The sequence below is a fragment of the Stigmatopora nigra genome, chromosome 21 (genome assembly GCF_051989575.1).
Source record: "Stigmatopora nigra isolate UIUO_SnigA chromosome 21, RoL_Snig_1.1, whole genome shotgun sequence".
NCBI classification, from domain to species: domain Eukaryota; kingdom Metazoa; phylum Chordata; class Actinopteri; order Syngnathiformes; family Syngnathidae; genus Stigmatopora; species Stigmatopora nigra.
Genome location: NC_135528.1, coordinates 395122 through 414296, shown reverse-complemented (window position 1 = coordinate 414296; position 19175 = coordinate 395122). Strand labels below are relative to the sequence as shown.

The window sequence follows — 19175 nt, the reverse complement described above, 5'->3', positions numbered from 1 at the left end:
CTCCCACTGATCTCCTTGACTTGAAAAAATCTGAGTGAGAGCATGGGGCAGCTGTACACATTAGTGTGTTTGGCAGTGACCATCCCCGTGTCCACTCCTTCTGTTGAACTGACATTTTCAGCCCTAAATAGGATCAAAACTTGTGCTAGAAATACAACAATAAAGACTAGGCTTTCAGCACTAGCGTTGATGGCAATAGAAAAGAACTTGTTGATGGACCTGAAACGCACGAGTAATCTGTACCACAGAGTAATTGAAAGCTTCTTGAGGTAAGAAAGGAGAATGAATTTTGTGTATAAATAAAGATAATTCCGTTGAGTAAAATGTGTATATTTTCTGAAATAATATATACATTTTTGAGGTTATTGATTCTTTTTATGAGTCGCAGCTGTGGCTGCAGTAAAGGTTTTATAGACATAAAATACTTACTGAGGGTTGGATTGATTCACACGTAGCACTACTGAAGGCCCAGGTGTGAAATGCACGGCCCGCTACTGGTAACTACTAATGTTCATTTACGGCGGTCTTTACTCATCTTTCTCTAGGGACGTCTTAATTTATAATATCCTTAATACTTATTTTTATTATCTTATTTGTATGTAGTCTTTTTAGTCGTTTATTCTCTTATTTTGCACGGCAATCGTCGAGATTTATGAGAGCGTCACAACGCCCTTCCAGTTTCCTGCTATGAGGACCGTGTTTTATTTTATTTTTCTATGATCTTATTGAGCTGTGACTCATTCATTCGGGGCGTTCTTTTTTAGACTGTTTTCCTCAGTTTTTAACACAATCTTTGAAAACCCTGGGTGGAGGGAGTTGCAATCTGACTGACGTCACTCAACCAACCTCGTGGATTCCACCTAGTGGATCTAGCGGAAAAGTGCAACTTTTTTCAGAGATTGACCGAAGTCTCAATCCATTGTATACCTTCACGTATTTATTTCTCTGACTTACTTACTTCTCAACAGTATACAAAACTTTTCTCCTACGAAAGGAGCGTTTTCCCGACTCTTGCACAGAGAAAACAGGGTTTTATGTTAGATTTGTTTTACGGATTAATTTTAACCAGCACCTTACCGTCTTGGATTGGATAACTTTATTCATCCCGTATTCGGGAAATTTCGTTGTCACCGTAACGAGAGGGTGGGGATGCAGAGTGCCTTCTTTGTCCGATGGGATTCGTCTCTGGTCTCGGGACAGCGGGGAACCGATTGATCTCCTTCCTTCAATAGGAAGGCTGACGTCAGATTCTTGGCCTTGTTTTACTCGCGGTCCCGAAGAGTCCAGTTCGGGTTATTCAGGCACCATGAAATGTCAGGTCGGCCCTTGATATTCAATAAAAGTCAAACACAAGTAAAAACACCAAGGCAGCAATAATGAAATTTTTAACCGCCTCTGCAGAAGGAGAAGCACCAATCGGTCAATCTTCCTGCCTTGGCAATGTGGTCTTCCACCCTATCCTCCCTGCTCCGCGGGCTTTATTGAAACAAGATCCCGTGACATAGTAATCTGCGGTGGCACAAACTTTAGGCGGGAATACAAAATGGGAGGTGACATAAAAGTAGATGACGCGCCTTAACCCATAGGTGTTGTTACTGAGAAATTCTTGCAGGCGGCGTCTCTGTAAAATTCGATTCTAGTGACAAAAAGCTAAAACAATACGAAAGAATATGTTTCATATTTCACAAGCAATACTTTGATCTACTCAGTAACTTTAATTTTGGATGATGTCACGTGCTTCTTTCTTTACTTTTCTTTAAGGTTTCCAACCTAATTACTTCTTATCACCCTCAACTACAATAAACTAAAAATGGAGGAAAAATTTTAATTGTTCATGCGTTGAGAAGACCGGGGCCTTTTTGAAGTTGGGTCAAAAATTGAGGGAATTACACAACAACGTGACAGCAATGTATATTAAACTAGACAAGTTGTTGTCACATTTCTGCCTCTGTCTCCGTTTTTGACCACTTGGACCATTGGATGAGCGCACAAGTGAAGCAACAACGGACTTTCACTCAACATATGGTGACCCGGACATTGAAAATGGGAAGTGAACTCTTTTCTATATACACTGAACTCTTGGGTGAAATCTTGGCGCCACAATTGATAAGGTAAGACATTTATCTTTTGAAATTGATTTTGCTCTGAGCCTTCGAGCGTGTGGTAAGGTTCACTGTAAATTTACAAATTTATATGGAGGCTTTGAAATGAAATGTGAGTCAGATGTTAAAACACTAAATCTGTCAAAATACCGTTTGGAACGGTTCATGGACAAAGATATAAGCAGGAAAATAATGTTGAAAATGGCGCGGCCCAAGGCAGCGATATAATAAGGGAAATGCCGTGAGGAACGGCACGGCCTAAGGCAGCGATGTACAGTGTTCCCCCGCTACTTCCCGCTTCAGTTAGCGCGGACGCAGAGCTTCGCGGATTTATTATGGAAAAAAAATACAAATATTACATTGAAACAACATATTTTACAGTTTTTTTGTTATAACATGAATTTCACTCTCTACCCGTATTCTTTATGGTGTACTGTATACAGGGGGTAAAAAAAAAAAAGAAATATATATATATATATATATATATATTTTTTTAGAATTAAATTCAAATTAAGCATTTTGGAAGGGGAATCCCTACTTCGCGGAAATGCACTTATCGCGGGTGATCCCGGTCCCCATTAACCGCGATAAGCGAGGGAACACTGTAGTCTAAACCAATTGTTTGGATTGTAGTGCTAATCCATAAAATACAGTGAAAGGTGAGACTCACTGATAGGTTCACCAATAGGCATTCCCAAATGCACGCACAAATTAAGAGAAAAGATAATGATAGGTTCATTAATAATTACCCTTCTTTGTAATTATCAATAACTGCAGGCAGACATCTTATTAAATTATTGACATTTAATTAAATAGATTGGATCACGGATAAGAAACCTCAAGGGGAGGGACCTCAAGCAAGGGTTATCCCTTCAACTTCGAAGCATCTCCTCGAATAGACATTTTCGTACGACTCTTATTGCCATGAATCAAAACAATTTACAAGGTTGTTGATCATTTCATAATGCGTAAGAAAAAACAACATATGTAACTATAATAACAATCAAAGTATTTTACCAATAACAAAACAGGAGACTAGACCTGACAACATTCGGATTAAAAACAATCACGCCTTCATTTGACCTAACAATCCTATAACAATTACACAAAGAAAGACCGAAGTGCGTCACGAGGTATAGCCACTATGCTGGAAATGGCAGGAACAACATCTTTGTTATTGGCCAGTGACCCTGGCTCAGTTGGAAAAGAGAACAACCGATCTCGAAGCCCCAGATTGGGTGACTTGTTGTATAAACAATCCTTGGATAAGGAGTCCGGGTGAGAGAGGACTTGAAGATTGTTTATGACCTCGAGCACTTTGGGAATAATAAGAGAATGATTTAACAACGAAATGAATTAATACAAATATATGTATAATAGTAATACAGAATAAACCCAACAGATAATTTGGATTTTTTCTTGCAAGGAGAAAATGAACCGTTGAGGTTAAGTCAACGCTTCATTCCGACCTCACACGTTTCTTTTCTTGTTTATTAACTTCAAGGACCCTAGTTACAATGGCCATCTCAATTCTCAAGGGAGGGGCGGGAAACAGAAGTGAGACGTCAATATGGTCAAAACAAATGAAGGTTTGAAAGTCATGTGCAGCTCAAGGTATTTGGCATATTTTTTTTAGGTCACTTCAAGTAATTCGAGGTCCAAGTGGTTTCGGTGTTTAGTCTACCTAAAGTTTTCAGAAGCAATGCATTTACTTAGTCGCAAGCAATCATATAATACTAATATGAAACTAAGTTTAATAGTAAAGTGAAGCATTCTTCATTGCAAGCAAATATATAATAATGTAAGACTAACAACACTAACACTTGCCTTTCAAAATGGATAAAAAGATAGTAATTTGGTGTAGTGACAGTACTCAGATGGACAGAATTTGATCATGAGAAACAAATGGTTTGACCTAAGGATTATACCTGAAAGTGACCAAAAGGTGTTGCTAAGGGACCAGGTGAAAAAACGCTATTAAGGTGTGTGTGGAGACCCTCTCTGAATGCAAGAGAAAGAAAAAGGAGCAGGTGGAATAAATGGATGCATGACTGTTGTAAGCATGAATGGATACCGCCATTGATGTCTACAGTGTCATTGGTGGTTATCATGAAGGAAATGGAAAATGTTTTCTTGAAGCAGGAGGAATTAGAGATAGAAGTTGAAGCAACCTATTTTTTTCTGTGAAAAGTAGGAAGGCTAGAGGGGGTTGAAAAATTTCAGACAGTTGCTAGAAAAGGCCAGATTACTGAGTACGGGAAGTTCTCTTAGAATAGTGCGTTTGCAAGTTGCTTAAATTGGGAGATAAAAAGTCCCCTAGTAGCTCTCCCGCTACTCCTCTCGCACCGCCGCCCAACAAACTGAAAAAAAACTCCCCAGACTGAGTGTAAGGAAATGCTGAGAGAAGCAGCTGACTTGAAGTGCCCTGTTTTGACGGTGTCAAAAGGCTCATTGTTGTGTGATAGGGACAAGTAAAAAAACTCACTAGATGAAAATCGAAAACCAGCCGATTACAAACAGTTGTGGTCAAAAGTTTACATACACTTGTGAAGAACATAATTTCATGACTTTCTTGAGTTTCCAGTTATTTTTACAACTCTGATTTTTCTCTGATAGAGTGATAAGAACAAATAGTTCATGAAGTTTGGTTCAGAGTTGTAGAAATAACTGGAAACTCAAGAGAGCCATGACATTATGTTCTTCACAAGTGTATGTAGACTATTGACCACAACTGTACGTGCATAGACACACAGACACATACACACATAGAAATTGCCTCAGAGCGGGTCGGACTTGGAGGAGAACTGGCCCTGTTGCGGGGCAGGTCTTCAGGTGCGGAGGAGAACCAGCCCGGCGAGGAGTTGGTCATCAGGCATGAAGAACCGGGGCGGAGCGGGTCAGCCGCAGAGAAGAACCAGCCCCGGCACAGAACGGTTCGTTGGGCACGGGGGAAAACCGGCCCCGGTGCAGAGCGGGTCGTCGGGTACGGGGGAGAATCGTCGGGCACGGGGGAGAATCGCCGAGCGCGTCAGAGCATTTAACCAAACTTCCCCAACAGACCCCTTAATTCTGGAGCAACCTCTGAATCTCCCCAACATTCAAGACCATGGCTTCGCACCAACCTTTTGAACTAGGATTTCTTTAAAAATTTTATTAAAAAAACAAGAGTCCTGGTCCTAGAGTCTCATCTGAGGTCTTAATAATAACTGAAACTGCGTGGGTTTTCTCTAGGTACTGTATGAGTGTGAGCGTGAATGGTTGTTTGTCTCCTTGTGCCCTGCAATAGGGTGGCCACTAATTCAGGGTGTCCACTGCCTCTTGCTCGGAGTCAGCTGAGATAGGCTCCAGCACCCCCGCAAACCCCATTGAGGATAAAGCGGTCCAGAAAATGGGATGATATGAGATGAGACTTTTAATTTATTTTTTCATAAGAAGGGCTGCGAAGTGTTTGCTGTTTCTATGAGAAACTAACAAGAAATTACTTTTTCCAACAGTAGAGAAAAGCCTAATCTGACAAAAATTTTAATTTAAACAAATCAAATAAAAGGATTGCTACTGACAAAAATGTCAAGTCATGACTAATACTTTTTAGAATTGATAATTTACAAATGTTGGCTACATATCTTCTTGTAAAGTCACTGCAGTTATGAGAGTACTTTATATCCAACATTAACCTTGTTAAATGGTCTTAAACATTCAATCCAAAATGTACAACGCTTCACATACTGCCAGATGAGAACAACTAAAGATTATCCATGACCTTAGTGGTGGTATGCAGTAACAACAGCAATAAGAATCCATTTTTGCCTAGAACAAAAACAGTTGGGCAGTGTGAAAGTTACTCAGCGTTATTAAGGACTGACCTTTCTAAAGAGAAGTCATATTGAAAATACATTGGCATCGATTTTATGTCACTTGACAGCCGTAAATCTGGAATACAAGACAATCCTCTCGGCAATGCCAGAATTTGAGGTGCCAAAGTGAAAGGGATGTCAAGGAGGTCAGGTGCAGGCAAGGCAGTCTCCACTGTAGATGTTCCATCCCCCATGTTTGTGAGTGATGTATCTCTCGAAAAAAATGTTTCTTTTTGTTGAATGGGAGTCGGAAATGACTGTAGAAAGGAGAAAGAGAATTGTTGAATATTAGAATCCTATTAAAGAGCATTGTTTAATAATTATCAAACTAATGGCTCTGGCTACCGATGAAAAAAATAAAATATATCAGTTTGATTGGTGTTAGGGACAGAAAAAAAGAAAATAATGTCTTTTCTAAGGTTCCACCCTAAGTTACATTGATTCAGTGCTGCTCATCTGTTGTGCCATCCCAGGGAAGAATGAAATGTTTCGCGCAACCCCAACTCTCAGCCACCATAGTAAATAGTATGATTTCTGTTAAAGATTTCAACTACACCTATGCAAAAGATTGTATCCTTGTTAGAATTAACAACACTGACAGTAAGCATGTCACTGCCATCAACTGAGTGAATGTGCCTTTGCACTTTATTAGGGTAAAAAAGTATTTTTTACCATATATTTGGCGTAAAAGCAAGGCAGCTCATCACACGAAACACAAAATCCCCACTGTCAAACAAAGTGGTCGCAGCTTCATGGTTTGAGCCTGCTATTTTTCAGGACGAACAGGGGAGATGGTTAAAAAAGATGGAAAGATGAGTGGAGGCAAATCCAAAGCCATTCTGGAAGAAAACCTGTTGGAGTATGTAGAAGACCTGAGAGCATGATGGATATTTATCTTCCAACAAGACAAATAGCCAAAACCAAGCCAAATCTACAATGGGATGGTTCAGAAATAAACATATGCAGGTGTTAGAAAGGCCAAGTCAAAGTCCAATCCAATCGAGAATCTGTGGGCAGGGCTGAAGACTGCTGTTTACAAACACTCTCCATCCAACTTCACTGAGCTCAAGCTCTTTTGTATGGGAAAATTTCAGTCTATCAATGTGCAAAACTCATATGTTGGATATTTAGTTTTTTTTTTTTTTTTATTTCTATTCATTGAAATTTGATTTGTAAATTTTCTGAATAATCTGGAAAAAAGAAAGTGTTTTCGACCGTATACTTGGTGACACTAACTACTCACATAGTTTGGTTTAGTTTATTCTTCGATCATTATCCGAAAGTCAACCGGATGGTTTAATAAATAACTTTGGATTTTAATTTGGACAACTGTCTGCGTGCTTTTGTGTAATGCGCATTGAAAGCTCCACCATCTGCCTTGCATGGCTACTGGCTACAGGAATATTAAGTTTGAAATCGCCATAACAAATAGTCAAAAAACTGGCCGCATATCAATGCATTCAGACTAAAAAGAAGGACTGCATGCTTCTGTCCTTGTGGAATATACTGATAAATGGACTCAAATGTTTGCTGTCAGAGGGCACGGCGTGATAAAGAACAGCGTATACTCATGCATGTAAATAGTACCAATGGGCTCGCAAACAGCTAAGCTTTATCATATATACACATATACACACACACACATACACATACACACCCTTACACCCTTACACCCTCACACACCCACACACCCACCTTCACACCCACCCTCACACCCACCCTCACACACCCCCACACACCCACCCTCACACACCCCCACACACACCCCCACACACACCCCCACACACCCACCCTCACACACCCCCACACACCCACCCACACACCCACCCTCACACACCCTCACACACCCCCACACACCCCCACACACCCACCCTCACACACCCCCACACACCCACCCTCACACACACCCACCCCCACACCCACCCCCACATCCCCCCACACCCCCCCACACACCCCCACACCCTCACACACCCCCACACACCCACCCTCACACACCCCCTCACCCACCCCCACACACCCCCACACACCCACCCTAACACACCCCCACACCCACCCTCACACACCCCCACACACCCACCCTCACACACCCCCACACACACACACACCCTCACACCCCCCCCCCCCCCCCCCCCCACACACACGCAGAGATATGAGAGGCTGTTTATGATTTTTGCGCACTGTCTTTTTTGCTGCATCTCTTTCGTGAATAAAAGATATCTACAAGCACTGGGCAGAACGTTGCCTTTTTTTTTTTAGTGTTTTTCTTCCCATCACTCAGCGTGAATGGCGCAGCGATCGCTAAAACGAGGAGTATAAATCATAAAACATCAATGTTTGTTGATGATTAATGTTGTTGTTTGAATTCTTAATTTTGTGTTTATTAGATGTGTGGTCGTGTGCTCTGTCGCCTACCCTGAGGTTCCTCTCGTTCACTTTCGTTTCAACACAGATATAGTTTGCATGATTGTTATTCATTTTAAGACAATAATCAATGATTGTCGCTCATTTTTGTGTTTTTCTCATCTTTCATAGAAAATTGGGTTCGTTTTTGGGACCAATTTTAAAGGATTTAGTTGGTAGGTGTGTGAGGACCGTGGAACAAATTAGAGAATTTTCATATAAAGTACTGCTCTATAAAAAAAAATCAACTTACAAAAAAGTTCTGGATTAATTTCCTAAATAGAGGTACAACTGTATTAATGTGGTATCATTTTAAAAAAAAGCTTTTTAAGGTGGCATAAATTGGCAAAAGATCACAAAATGGTAACCTTGCATGGCGAGACAATAACATTGGTTGAAGGTTGTCCAATGTTCATACACTGCATCTTCTTCCTCTGCTCTCCAATTGTTTCTCCTGCAAAAAAATATGTTATTTATTATTGATTATATTATATTCATTGACTATAGCTCAGCCTTCAACACTATGATACCGAACATTCTGACTGACAAATTCCCACCTTGGATTATCTTCTTCCATCTGCAGCTGGATAAAGAACTTCTTAACCACCTGATAACAAACTGTTAGACTTGGTCCCCACCTCTCTTCCTCCATTACACTGAGCACTGGCTCCCCTCAAGGCTGTGGACTGAGTCCTCTTCTCTATTGCCTGCACACGTACACACCCACCAGTCTAACTCCATCATCAAATTTGCTGATGACACCACTGTCGTCGGACTCATTTCAAGAGGGGATGAGTCGGCCTACAGAGATGAGGTCAACAAACTGTCTTCGTGGTGCTCGATGAACAATCTCACACCGAACACCACGAAAACTAAAGAAAAATTCTGGACTTTTGCAAACATAGCACAGATCTGGCCCCACTCTTCAAAAATGGAGTGTGTAGACAGCGTCCAATCCTTTAAATTCCTGGTGGTCCACATCACAGATAAGGTCTCATGGCCTACAAACACCACGGCAGTAGTGAAGAAGGCCCAGAAACGACTCCATTTGCTCGGGGTACTCAGGAGGAACAACTTGGACACTAAGCTTCTGGTAACCTTCTATAGAGCCACTGTGGAGAGCATCCTGGCATACTGCATCACAGTGTAGTACACTGGAAGCAGCAGACAAAAAAGGCCATGCAGAAAGTGATTAACACGCAGAAGATCGTCGGCTGCCCTCAGTGGAAGACATTGCCAGCCGTCGTTACCTAATTAGAGCCAGGAACATCATCGTGACCATACCTGGTCACAATCTGTTCCAGCTGCTGCCCTCTGGCAGACGCTATAGGTCTCACAAAGTATGGACTTAAATTTTTCAATGTACACTATCCTGGGTGTCTGTTATTCGGCTACAATGACATTTTGCTAAACTGTAGTTATGAGAGGAAGCAACCATGTCGGGAGAAGATTACGAGGTTACAGATTAATTTAGAGTGGATTTCGGTAGCTTCAGTCGCCTGACTTCTGTGCGGGAGGCACAGGCTCGATTCCCACTAGCTTTCGATATGATTGTGAGTGCAGATGATCGTTTTTGTCTCTCTGTGTGCCCTATGGCTGAGTTGTGACCAGTCTAGGGTGTAGTCTGCCGTTTACCCCAATTCAGCCGGTTAGCCTTCAGCGACCCTTTCAAGGATGGGCATTACGGAAGAAGAATGAATGAATGTGGAAAGCATCTGTAGCCAAGTACAATTACAGTCTTTCCTCAAATATGGCGGCCTCACTTATTGCGAATTAACTGCTTCGCTGATTATTTTCTGCAATTAAAAACAAGTTTGCAACCGGGGGGACAGATGAAAATGCAGGTGAAAATGGCAGTCCAAATTGTGGCGGAAAATTGTTGCAGTCAGGGCACCACCTCTCCTTCTCCGCTGAAATTATTAGTTCTCAGCACCAATGAAAAGCAAACATACCAAAGAACAATAAAGGGCATGTGTTGGTCGGACGGAGCAACGGCAGCAAGCAAAAGGCAGCCACAAATATTTTGGAAGAGGAAGCGATCTGAGAATGGCAGGCTTCACACGGATCATGTGTGGCGACCCAAATGGAATCGGCCTTGTCCAAAAACAGCACTTTTGCCGGCGAACATGATGGGACGTCGAAGCAGAGAGCTCTATTTTTTTAATAAAAGCAACAACATCAGTCTGCTGCCCAGACTTAAATGGAAAATTAACTTCCATGGAGCTCCTCCGTGGCATCCAGCCATCTTTGCCGCCCAAAGGGCTCTTTTTTCAGACAAGGGCGATGGCATTCGCCGTAATGTCGCCTGAAGCTTGCACTTTGAATAATTTATGGGAAATTCCAACAGATCTGCAACCACAAAGCTCCCGGAGTCCGTTGAGTGAGGTTTTCAGTTTAGGACCACATGTCTGCTGCTCAAAAAGCTCTATTTTTGGATATAAATAACGGCCAGCACCGTTTAGTCAAGAGCCAGTACAAAGATAATCATTTTACGTGCTTTTTTAATATTAAACAAATTATCAATAATAACATGAACACACACGACCGGGGGCGCGGCGAGCGCGTGCGACGCAATGTCCGGTCGGCTGGCTATACGATCGGCTGGCTATAGGGTCGGCTAACTATCCGTTCGGCTAACTATTCGTTCGCCCAAACGCCCGCTCAGTGAACTGTCTTTCGGCCAAATGCCCCTGGGCGATCTGTCCTTCGGCCAAATGCCCCTGGCCAAACTGTCCTTCGGCCAAATGCCCCTGGGCAAACTGTCCTTTGGCCAAACGTCCGTCGGCGAAACCTATTTCGGCGAATCGTCCGAAAGCCGTTTCTCAACCAGACCTCACTCAAAGAAATGATCGTTAAATCCAGCAAATTTAAAATTAGACCTATCGCAATAACACATTTAAGTGGGTGATATATTAATTAGCTCATAGGGCAGCCTGGCAGATGAGTGGTTAGCGGTCGGCCTCAGTGGGGCCATGGGTTCAAATCCAGGTCAGTCGACCTGTGTAGAGTTTACATGTTCAAAACAATGAGCCAAAACAAAGCCAACAATGGAGTAGTTGACAAATAAACATATCCCGGTGTTAGAATGGCCAAGTCAAAGTCCACACCTGAATCCAATCGAGAATCTGTGGGCAGAGCTGAAGACTGGTGTTCCCAAACGAGCCGAACACTTTCGCAAGGCACTGTACATGCTTCGAACAAATTATACGTACAAGGTATCTCACATTATGCTTATGAAACACATTTACAATTGCAGCATTTCACATTACAGGTGACCCGGCAGTGGTTAGCACGTCAGCCTCACAGCTGTGGGTTCCCGGGTTCAAATCCAGGTCACACCACCTGTGTGGAGTATGCTTGTTCGCCCTGGGCTTGCATAGGTTTTCTCTGGGTACATATGGTGTCCTCCCATATTTCAAAGACATGCAGTGTAGGCGGATTAAACAATCTAAATTGCCCCTGGGTATGAGTGTGAGAGTGAACGCCATGCGATCAGCTGGCCAAAGATTTAGGGTGCCCCCCCTGTCTGGCCCGAAGTTAGCTGGGATATGCTCCAGCACCAAAGCCACCCAGAAAATGAAGGTATGAATGAATATTTAAAATTATGCTTATTGAATTGAGCCAGCAATATAGTGCCATAAATAAGCACTTTGGAATGGAGAATGAAGCTGTGTTATCATACCAATGTCGCAGAGAGGGAAGGAGAGAAATACTTGCACAAATAGCAGTCTTATTGAAAATCAGCTCAATCTGCTTATTCAGGCTGGAAGAACTTTGTGAAGTTCATCTTTTTTTATTTCATTCAGAGTTATTTAATGTAAGGTACTAAATGTACAGTTTCTTTTTGTGGGGGTGAAAACAGTCTTTTTGCCAATGTTGATGATGTCTTCATGGTGAGAACGCCTGGCAGAGTCCAGCGTAAGAAGGGAATATCCGTCATTCTCTTTGTTGGGTTTATTCTGTATTAGTATTATACATATATGTGTAGTAATTCATTTCTTTGTCAAATCATTAAAGGTCTTTCTATTGTTCGGCTCGAGGTCATAAACTGTCGCCTAGTCCACTCTCACATGGACTTCTCCAAGGATTGTTGACGCTACATCTCACCCAGTATCGGGCTATGAGGGTTGTTGATCGGGCAAGGACTCAGGATATCTTCCATTTCCATAACAAAGATGTTGTTTCTGCCACGTCCATAACACTCGTGACGCACTTCGGGTTTCTTTATGTAATTGTTATATGAAATGAAAATGAAATGAAAATGAAAATGAAATGAAAATGAAAATCAGACATAGGCATTGTCGTCATCATTGACTTGACAAAAAGCCTAGTAGTCATCATACCCTCAGCAGCGTATGACGAAATTGTATAGTGCTTCTCCACAAGTTCGTCTTCCCAGGCCAGACACATTTATGACATTTATTTATGACATATTCATACTTGTTAGCTCTCCGCCTTGAGCGCCATTTTCCGGCGACTACAAGTTGCCTCACCGATGCCAACAAGAATAAGATGGATCACTTACCTCTCAGTCTTTATACTTACCCTCCCTCAGTCATCCTGTGGAAGGTAGGTCTGCACCAAACGACCTTCCTGTTACTTCAATTCGACTTGACTTAATTTCATAGTAGGGATATGTGTAGTCGTCACGTCACTTGTTGCTGCAGGTTCAGAGACCTGATGGCTGTTGGGAAGAAGCTGTCCTTGAGCCTGTTTGTCCGTGCTTTGTAGGACCTGTAGCGTCTGCCAGATGGAAGCAACTGGAACAGGCCGTGTCCAGGGTGGTATGGGTCTCCAACAATGGACCCGGCTCTTCTGAGGTATCGGGGGTTGGCAATGTCTTCTAGCGTTGGCAGAGAGCAGCCGACGATCTTCTGGGCAGTGTTTATCACTCTCTGTATGGCTTTTTTGTCTGCTGTCGTGCTTCCGGTATACCACACTGTAATGCCGTAAGTCAGGATGCTCTCCACAGTGGCTCTGTAGAAGGTTGCCAGAAGCTTGGTGTCCAACTTGTCCCTTCTCAGTACCCTGAGGAAGTGGAGTCGTTTCTGGGCCTTCTTCACTAACACTGTGGTGTTTGTGGACCAGGAGAGCCTATCCGTGACGTGGACTCCCAGGAATTTGAACGATTGGACCCTGTCTACACATACTCCGTTAATGAGGAGTGGGGCCAGGTCTGTGCTGCGCTTGCGAAAGTCCAAGATTATTTCTTTAGTCTTTGCGGTATTCAGTGTAAGATTGTTCGCCGAGCACCAAGAAGACAGTTTGTCGACCTCGTCTCTGTAAGCTGACTCATCCCCGCCTGAGATGAGTCCGATCACAGTGGTGTCATCGGCGAATTTGATGATAGAGTTTGACTGGTGGGCTGGTGTGCAGTCGTATGTGTACAGGGAGTACAGGAGAGGACTCAGTACACAGCCTTGTGGTGAGCCTGTGTTTAGTGTGATGGAGGAAGAGAGGTGTGGACCCATTCTGACAGTTTGTGGTCGACCAGTCAAGAAGTTCTTTATCCAGCAGCAGATTGAAGAGGATAGTCCAAGGTGGTAGAGTTTGTCCTTCAGGATGTCCGGCTTGATGGTGTTGAAGGCTGAGCTATAGTCTATGAAAAGCATCCTCACATAGTTCCCCTGGTGCTCCAGGTGGCTCAGTGCTGTGTGAAGAGCCACGGCGATAGCATCCTCAGTGGACCTGTTTTCCCTATAAGCAAACTGGTGCGGGTCAACTGAGGGGGGAATTGTCTTTCTGATGTGTCGGGCCACCAACTTTTCAAAGCACTTCATGATCACAGGCGTGAGAGCAACAGGCCTGTAATCGTTCAAGCTGCCGATGGTTGGCTTTTTGGGGACAGGAATGATGGTGGAAGATTTTAGGCAGGCAGGAACGATGGATTGTTGCAAGGACCGATTGAAAATGTCCGTGAAGACTCCTGCCAGCTGTTCAGCACAGGCTTTGAGCACTTTGCCAGGTATTCCGTCTGGACCAGCAGCCTTCCTGGTGTTCACAGACTGCATTTCCAGTCTCACTTCCTGTTCCTGAAACTCCAGTGTATTGTCGTACGCAAAATACTGTTCGAGAGGATACTTTTGAAGATCTCCTCCCTTAAGGTTTCTTATCTGTGATCCAATCTATTTAATTAGATGTCAATAATTGAATAATATGTCTGCCTGCAGTTATTGATAATTACAAAGGGTAATTATTAATGAACCTATCACCCATATCTTAATAAAACTTGATTGTATTGAAAGGAAGCAAGTGTGCACAAAAGCACAGGTCCTCCTGTCTTGAATTTGGGGAATCTGCACCCTGTATCCTCACTGGTTGCGTGGGGTGGTGGAGCCTATCCCGGTTAAATTCAAGCTAGAGGTGGTGGACACACTGAATTCCTGGCTAGCCAATCGCAGGGCAGAAAGAGACAAACAGCCATTCACACTCATGCCTAGAGGCAATTTCGAGTGTCCAATCAGCCTACCATGAGTGTTTAGAGAATGTGAGAGGAAACCAGAGTACCCAGATAAAACCCACGCAGGCCCGGGGAGAACATCCAAACTCCACACACGTGGACCGACCTGGATTTGAACCTATGTCCCGCATTGTGACGCCGACCCGCTGACCACTGAGCCGCCAGGCCGCCCTAGTAGTATATCTGAACGAGTAAAAATAGATGAATACACCTTCACAAAAAGCAAAAAAGAAAAACTGTACAATGTTGACATGGTGCATATATTACTCATCAGTATCACTTTTATAAAGTGTCCAATCAACCTACCATGCATGTTTTTGGAATGTGGGTGGAAACCGGGGTACCTGGAGCAAACCCAAACAGGACATCCGACCTGGACTTGAACCCAGGACCCCAGAACTGGCTTTCTCAATTGACTTATATAATGTCAATAAAATTATCAATTCAATGCAGTTTGACCGGAAGAACATAACAAAAAATAGAATTAAAATTCCAACAAGTGCACTTTGTCATGGTTCTTATTCTGATTTTTGTGGTAGTGTTAAACAAGATTTTTTTAATTAGTTACAGCCAACGTGGGGCAATACTAGTAGTATACCTCTCTGATTACAGTGAACCCTCGCTACTTCGCGTTCCACTTATTGCTGCCTGCAGAGCTTCACAGATTTTTTTCAGGAAAAAAAAAATTAAAGATATTAAATTAAAATTCTAAATTACATCGTCCTACATGGTGTGGAAACAAAATATTCAATTAGAATTAGTAATTTCATCATTTTATAAATTGTAAAACACAAAAAATGCACATATGCGCAAAGCATCTTGGGGGATCACGGCCGTGTCACGGCCGCGTCACTTCCGCATCACAGCGTTTCACTTCTGCATCACGGCGTTTCACTTCCGCATCACGGGCATAAACGCAAGCTGAATGTACTCGACTCCCCATCGGCCCATTCACCACGGAAACCCAAGCTTCTCCCGATGCCCATTCTCAGTCCACGCTTATCTCGTGCTGTACAGGACGCTTCTCGCCAAGTTAACCTCAAAAGCTTTGTGAAGTCCTTCGTGATGCCTCCCAAACGCTCTTCATCCCTTGGTGCTTCTAGTGAGCCGAAGAAAAAGCGGAAGATGTTGACAATCACCGAAAAAGTCGAGGGCAGTCGAGTTCAGCAATCGCATCGATGAGGTCATGGCTGTTTACAAGCGCATCCTCACAGACCAAAAAAAAAACGTTCCCAACTCCCCATAACAATGTTTTTTACGCGCCGCCAAAGAACTGGGGAAGATCCATCCTGACTGTATGATGTTTTTGAATTGCTGCTATGATGTTTTTGAATTTCTGAGTTTTCTGAATAAAAGTTTACATTTATTACATTTGCAATTTTTTTTTTTAATGCACTAACATAACACCTGCATTCTAATGTGGAATAAAACACCTGAATGAACAGCATATTAGCCTGGTGGTGGTGTTGGTCACGTGTTATACGTTTCTATAAGCGTTTTTTTTTTTTTTTTAATGGCGCCCGGCTACTTCGCGGTTTCACCCTTCTGCGGGGGTGTCCCGGTCCCCCTTAACCGCGATAAGCGAGGGAACACTGTACTCACATACTCAAAAATATGCAATTTCACTGCTAGAATTTAAATTTTAATTAATAGTTAACCGCAGTTTAATGTCTTCTTTTCAGTGTGATTTTGAAGAAGGTTGTAATACTGGAGGCACAACATTTTTGTTTGTGTGTTTTGTTTGTTAGCCACCAAGACGTTTCTTACCAATGATCACAAATCCTCCATCCGCTTCCCTCTCTGATGTTGACTTCTTTGAAACTTTACGTGAACCCAAGAATGAGAGCATGGCCGCCCTGTATACAAATATATATTTTTTAAAAGTGTAAAACAATAGCATTTCGCAGTGAAACCGTGTCTTTTGTATTATGGTACTTCTTTACGTTGTTTTAAAGAAAGACCAGTACCTATTAATTTGAAAGTACAGTGTAGTGTAGACCAGACCGACATGGGCAAACTACTGCCCGCTAGACCTTTTAATCCGGCCCGCTGACATTGTCCAATTACAGTTTTTGTTTTTCCCCCAAGATGGCGCCTTCACACGGAAGCCAGTGGCAGTAGCTCTGTCCACTCTTATTTGTTTTTCGTGTTTTACAGCCCCTCTATCTTTTTTTAGATAGCATTTGAATATTTCTTTATACATTCCTTTTTACTTTACTTTGTACTTTTTACTTTAATGATGAATGATGAGTATGTTAATACTTTAGTCCTTTTTTTCTGCTTATGTTTCATATGTATTGTTAACAGATGCAGTTTTTTATATGTATAGTATCTTGTGCTGACCCGGCCCATCTGTCAATTTTTTTCAGTCAATGTGGCCCCCGGGCCGAAAAATTTGCCCACCCCTGGTGTAGACCAATGGTGTCTCAGGTTGGTTCGCGGTCCGCATTAATGTCAATTTGATTTCATATAGGCCGGACCATTTTAAATCTAATACTTAGATTTATTTTTCTTATTTAAAAATTGGATTAAAAAGGCCCTAAATTCAGGTTTTTTACAGATCTAAAACAATGTTTATTCGAGTGGTTTTTTGTAAGGGAAAACATATTTTAATCATTTGTTTTTCATTTGAAAAGGGAACCACATCTTTTTAATTATGTTCCATATTAATGTGGAATTACAGAAAATATTTTTCATTCTTTTTAGATTATACAAGATGATTTTTGAAATGAGAAAACTGGATTGAAAACAATTACAGGTAGCGATTTAAAAAAAGGGACAATCAGGAAACATGATATATATCTGTAATCTTGAATTTGACCCTAAAACAGAAAGTTGGCACGCATGATTTACTTTCTTGGGCCGCACAAAATGATGCGGTGGGGAAGATTTGGCCCCCAGGCCACCACTTTGACACATGTGGTGTAGACGGTAGCTCTAACTCTGGTGAATGAGGCATTAGTCACAAACGTCCCGTTTTGCAACGACATAAATGAAAATGATCGTACTGAAAACCTCGAGCTTTATATTGCAACGTACAGTAACTTTAAAAGTGCAGTCTGGGTTGCGAATCTACAATTGGTGACAATTGATTTTATTGTCGTATTTAAACACAAACTGATTTGTCCTTCCCAAGTAACATTTCGATATACCTTTCACTTCAAAGACAAAACAAAGCAATAATCAGATATAAATTAATTATCCTAAAATTACCGTGTTGTTATCGTGGTCTTAGTGGAGACAGCCGTTTTACAAAGAGTTGCGACACACTGATCTAGTCACAGAGTGGTCACATGGTTCACGGAGCCTCGGCGAGTTCAGTAAACAAGCAGCCCTTTACGTAATGTATTTCCTGAGGACTGACAGTTGCGGCTTCGATATTTCATGGTTAAACAACATGATAAAATCATATATCCAAAAACTTTCTGGATTAGCATTGCATTTTAACATATTTGTAAATGTTAGTTATACATTTTGGGGTGGTAAAGTGACATCTAAAAACTTTGTATGGCAGTGATTGAAAAGCAGAGTAGCGCCAGTAGATTCAACACCTCTTTTCTGATGAGGCAGGATTCGATCGATGTGGGCTGTTCTCTTCTTTGTGCTGAAAGATCTGGTGAGACAAGTGTTGAGGAAGAGAGCTCTATCTTCCTTCTCGGGTTCTAATTTCGGATTTGGAAGATGTTGGTTGTCCAAATATAGAGCTCTCGTCCTTAAACACTAGTGACAACAAAAATATAGGCAAGACATCAGTGGCGGTCCGTGCATTTTCTACAAATGTTCATACAATATCCATCCTCCTTTTTTTCTTCCTTCTTTTCTATCGCCATCGAAGCTAATCCTGAAAGTCGAGCCTGTCCTGTTGTATTTCTGGCATACGTTTTTATTCAATTTAGTGCTGAAAATGTTTGTTCCTGGTTGTGACAGATTTGTTTGCTTTGGAGTTGTCCGAGCTTTCTTAATGATGTCCAGCTTTTTTTTTCTTGAAAAAGTCTGTCTCCTGAAAGTCGAGCCTGTCCTGTTGTATTTCTGGCATACGTTTTTATTCAATTTAGTGCTGAAAATGTTTGTTCCTGGTTGTGACAGATTTGTTTGCTTTGGAGTTGTCCGAGCTTTCTTAATGATGTCCAGCTTTTTTTTCTTGAAAAAGTCTGTCTTGCAAATGGCTTTAAACACAACAAAACTTCAACACAACAATATATTTACTTGTGCAGCTCGCTCCAGATACAGCGAGGTAGCTTTGGCGTGCCTACTCTATTACTTGCCAATCATTGTTGGTGAAAGCAATGACGTATCCCTATGCCTCCGACAAGGCATTGTGGTGTTGCCAACTCGAAATCTGATTGGTTAATGCAACAG

General features: G+C 42.1%; 1 protein-coding gene across 2 annotated transcripts; it reads right to left on the bottom strand.

The window, feature by feature from the left end:
* Window positions 1–5496: 5496 nt before the first annotated feature.
* On the bottom strand, window positions 5497–18279 carry umad1 (UBAP1-MVB12-associated (UMA) domain containing 1). 2 transcript variants are annotated; one of them, XM_077743249.1, is made up of 4 exons: window positions 18030–18176; window positions 16584–16672; window positions 8725–8810; window positions 5497–6213 (listed from the first exon to the last, which is right to left on the bottom strand). In XM_077743249.1, exons 2-4 carry the CDS (start codon window positions 16663–16665, stop codon window positions 5941–5943), a joined length of 441 nt encoding a protein of 146 aa, XP_077599375.1. In that variant the 5' UTR covers window positions 16666–16672; window positions 18030–18176; the 3' UTR covers window positions 5497–5940. The 2 variants fall into 2 exon arrangements, with proteins under 2 accessions (XP_077599375.1, XP_077599374.1); XM_077743248.1 differs by lacking the exons at window positions 5497–6213; window positions 8725–8810 and adding an exon at window positions 8820–15915 and having other exon boundaries at window positions 18030–18279.
* Window positions 18280–19175: the final 896 nt, after the last annotated feature.

What these genes read in the sequence shown, in the direction of transcription:
- umad1 (XM_077743248.1), bottom strand. Translation starts at nt 14,367, where the DNA reads ATGCAGTCTGTGAACACCAGGAAGGCTGCTGGTCCAGACGGAATACCT.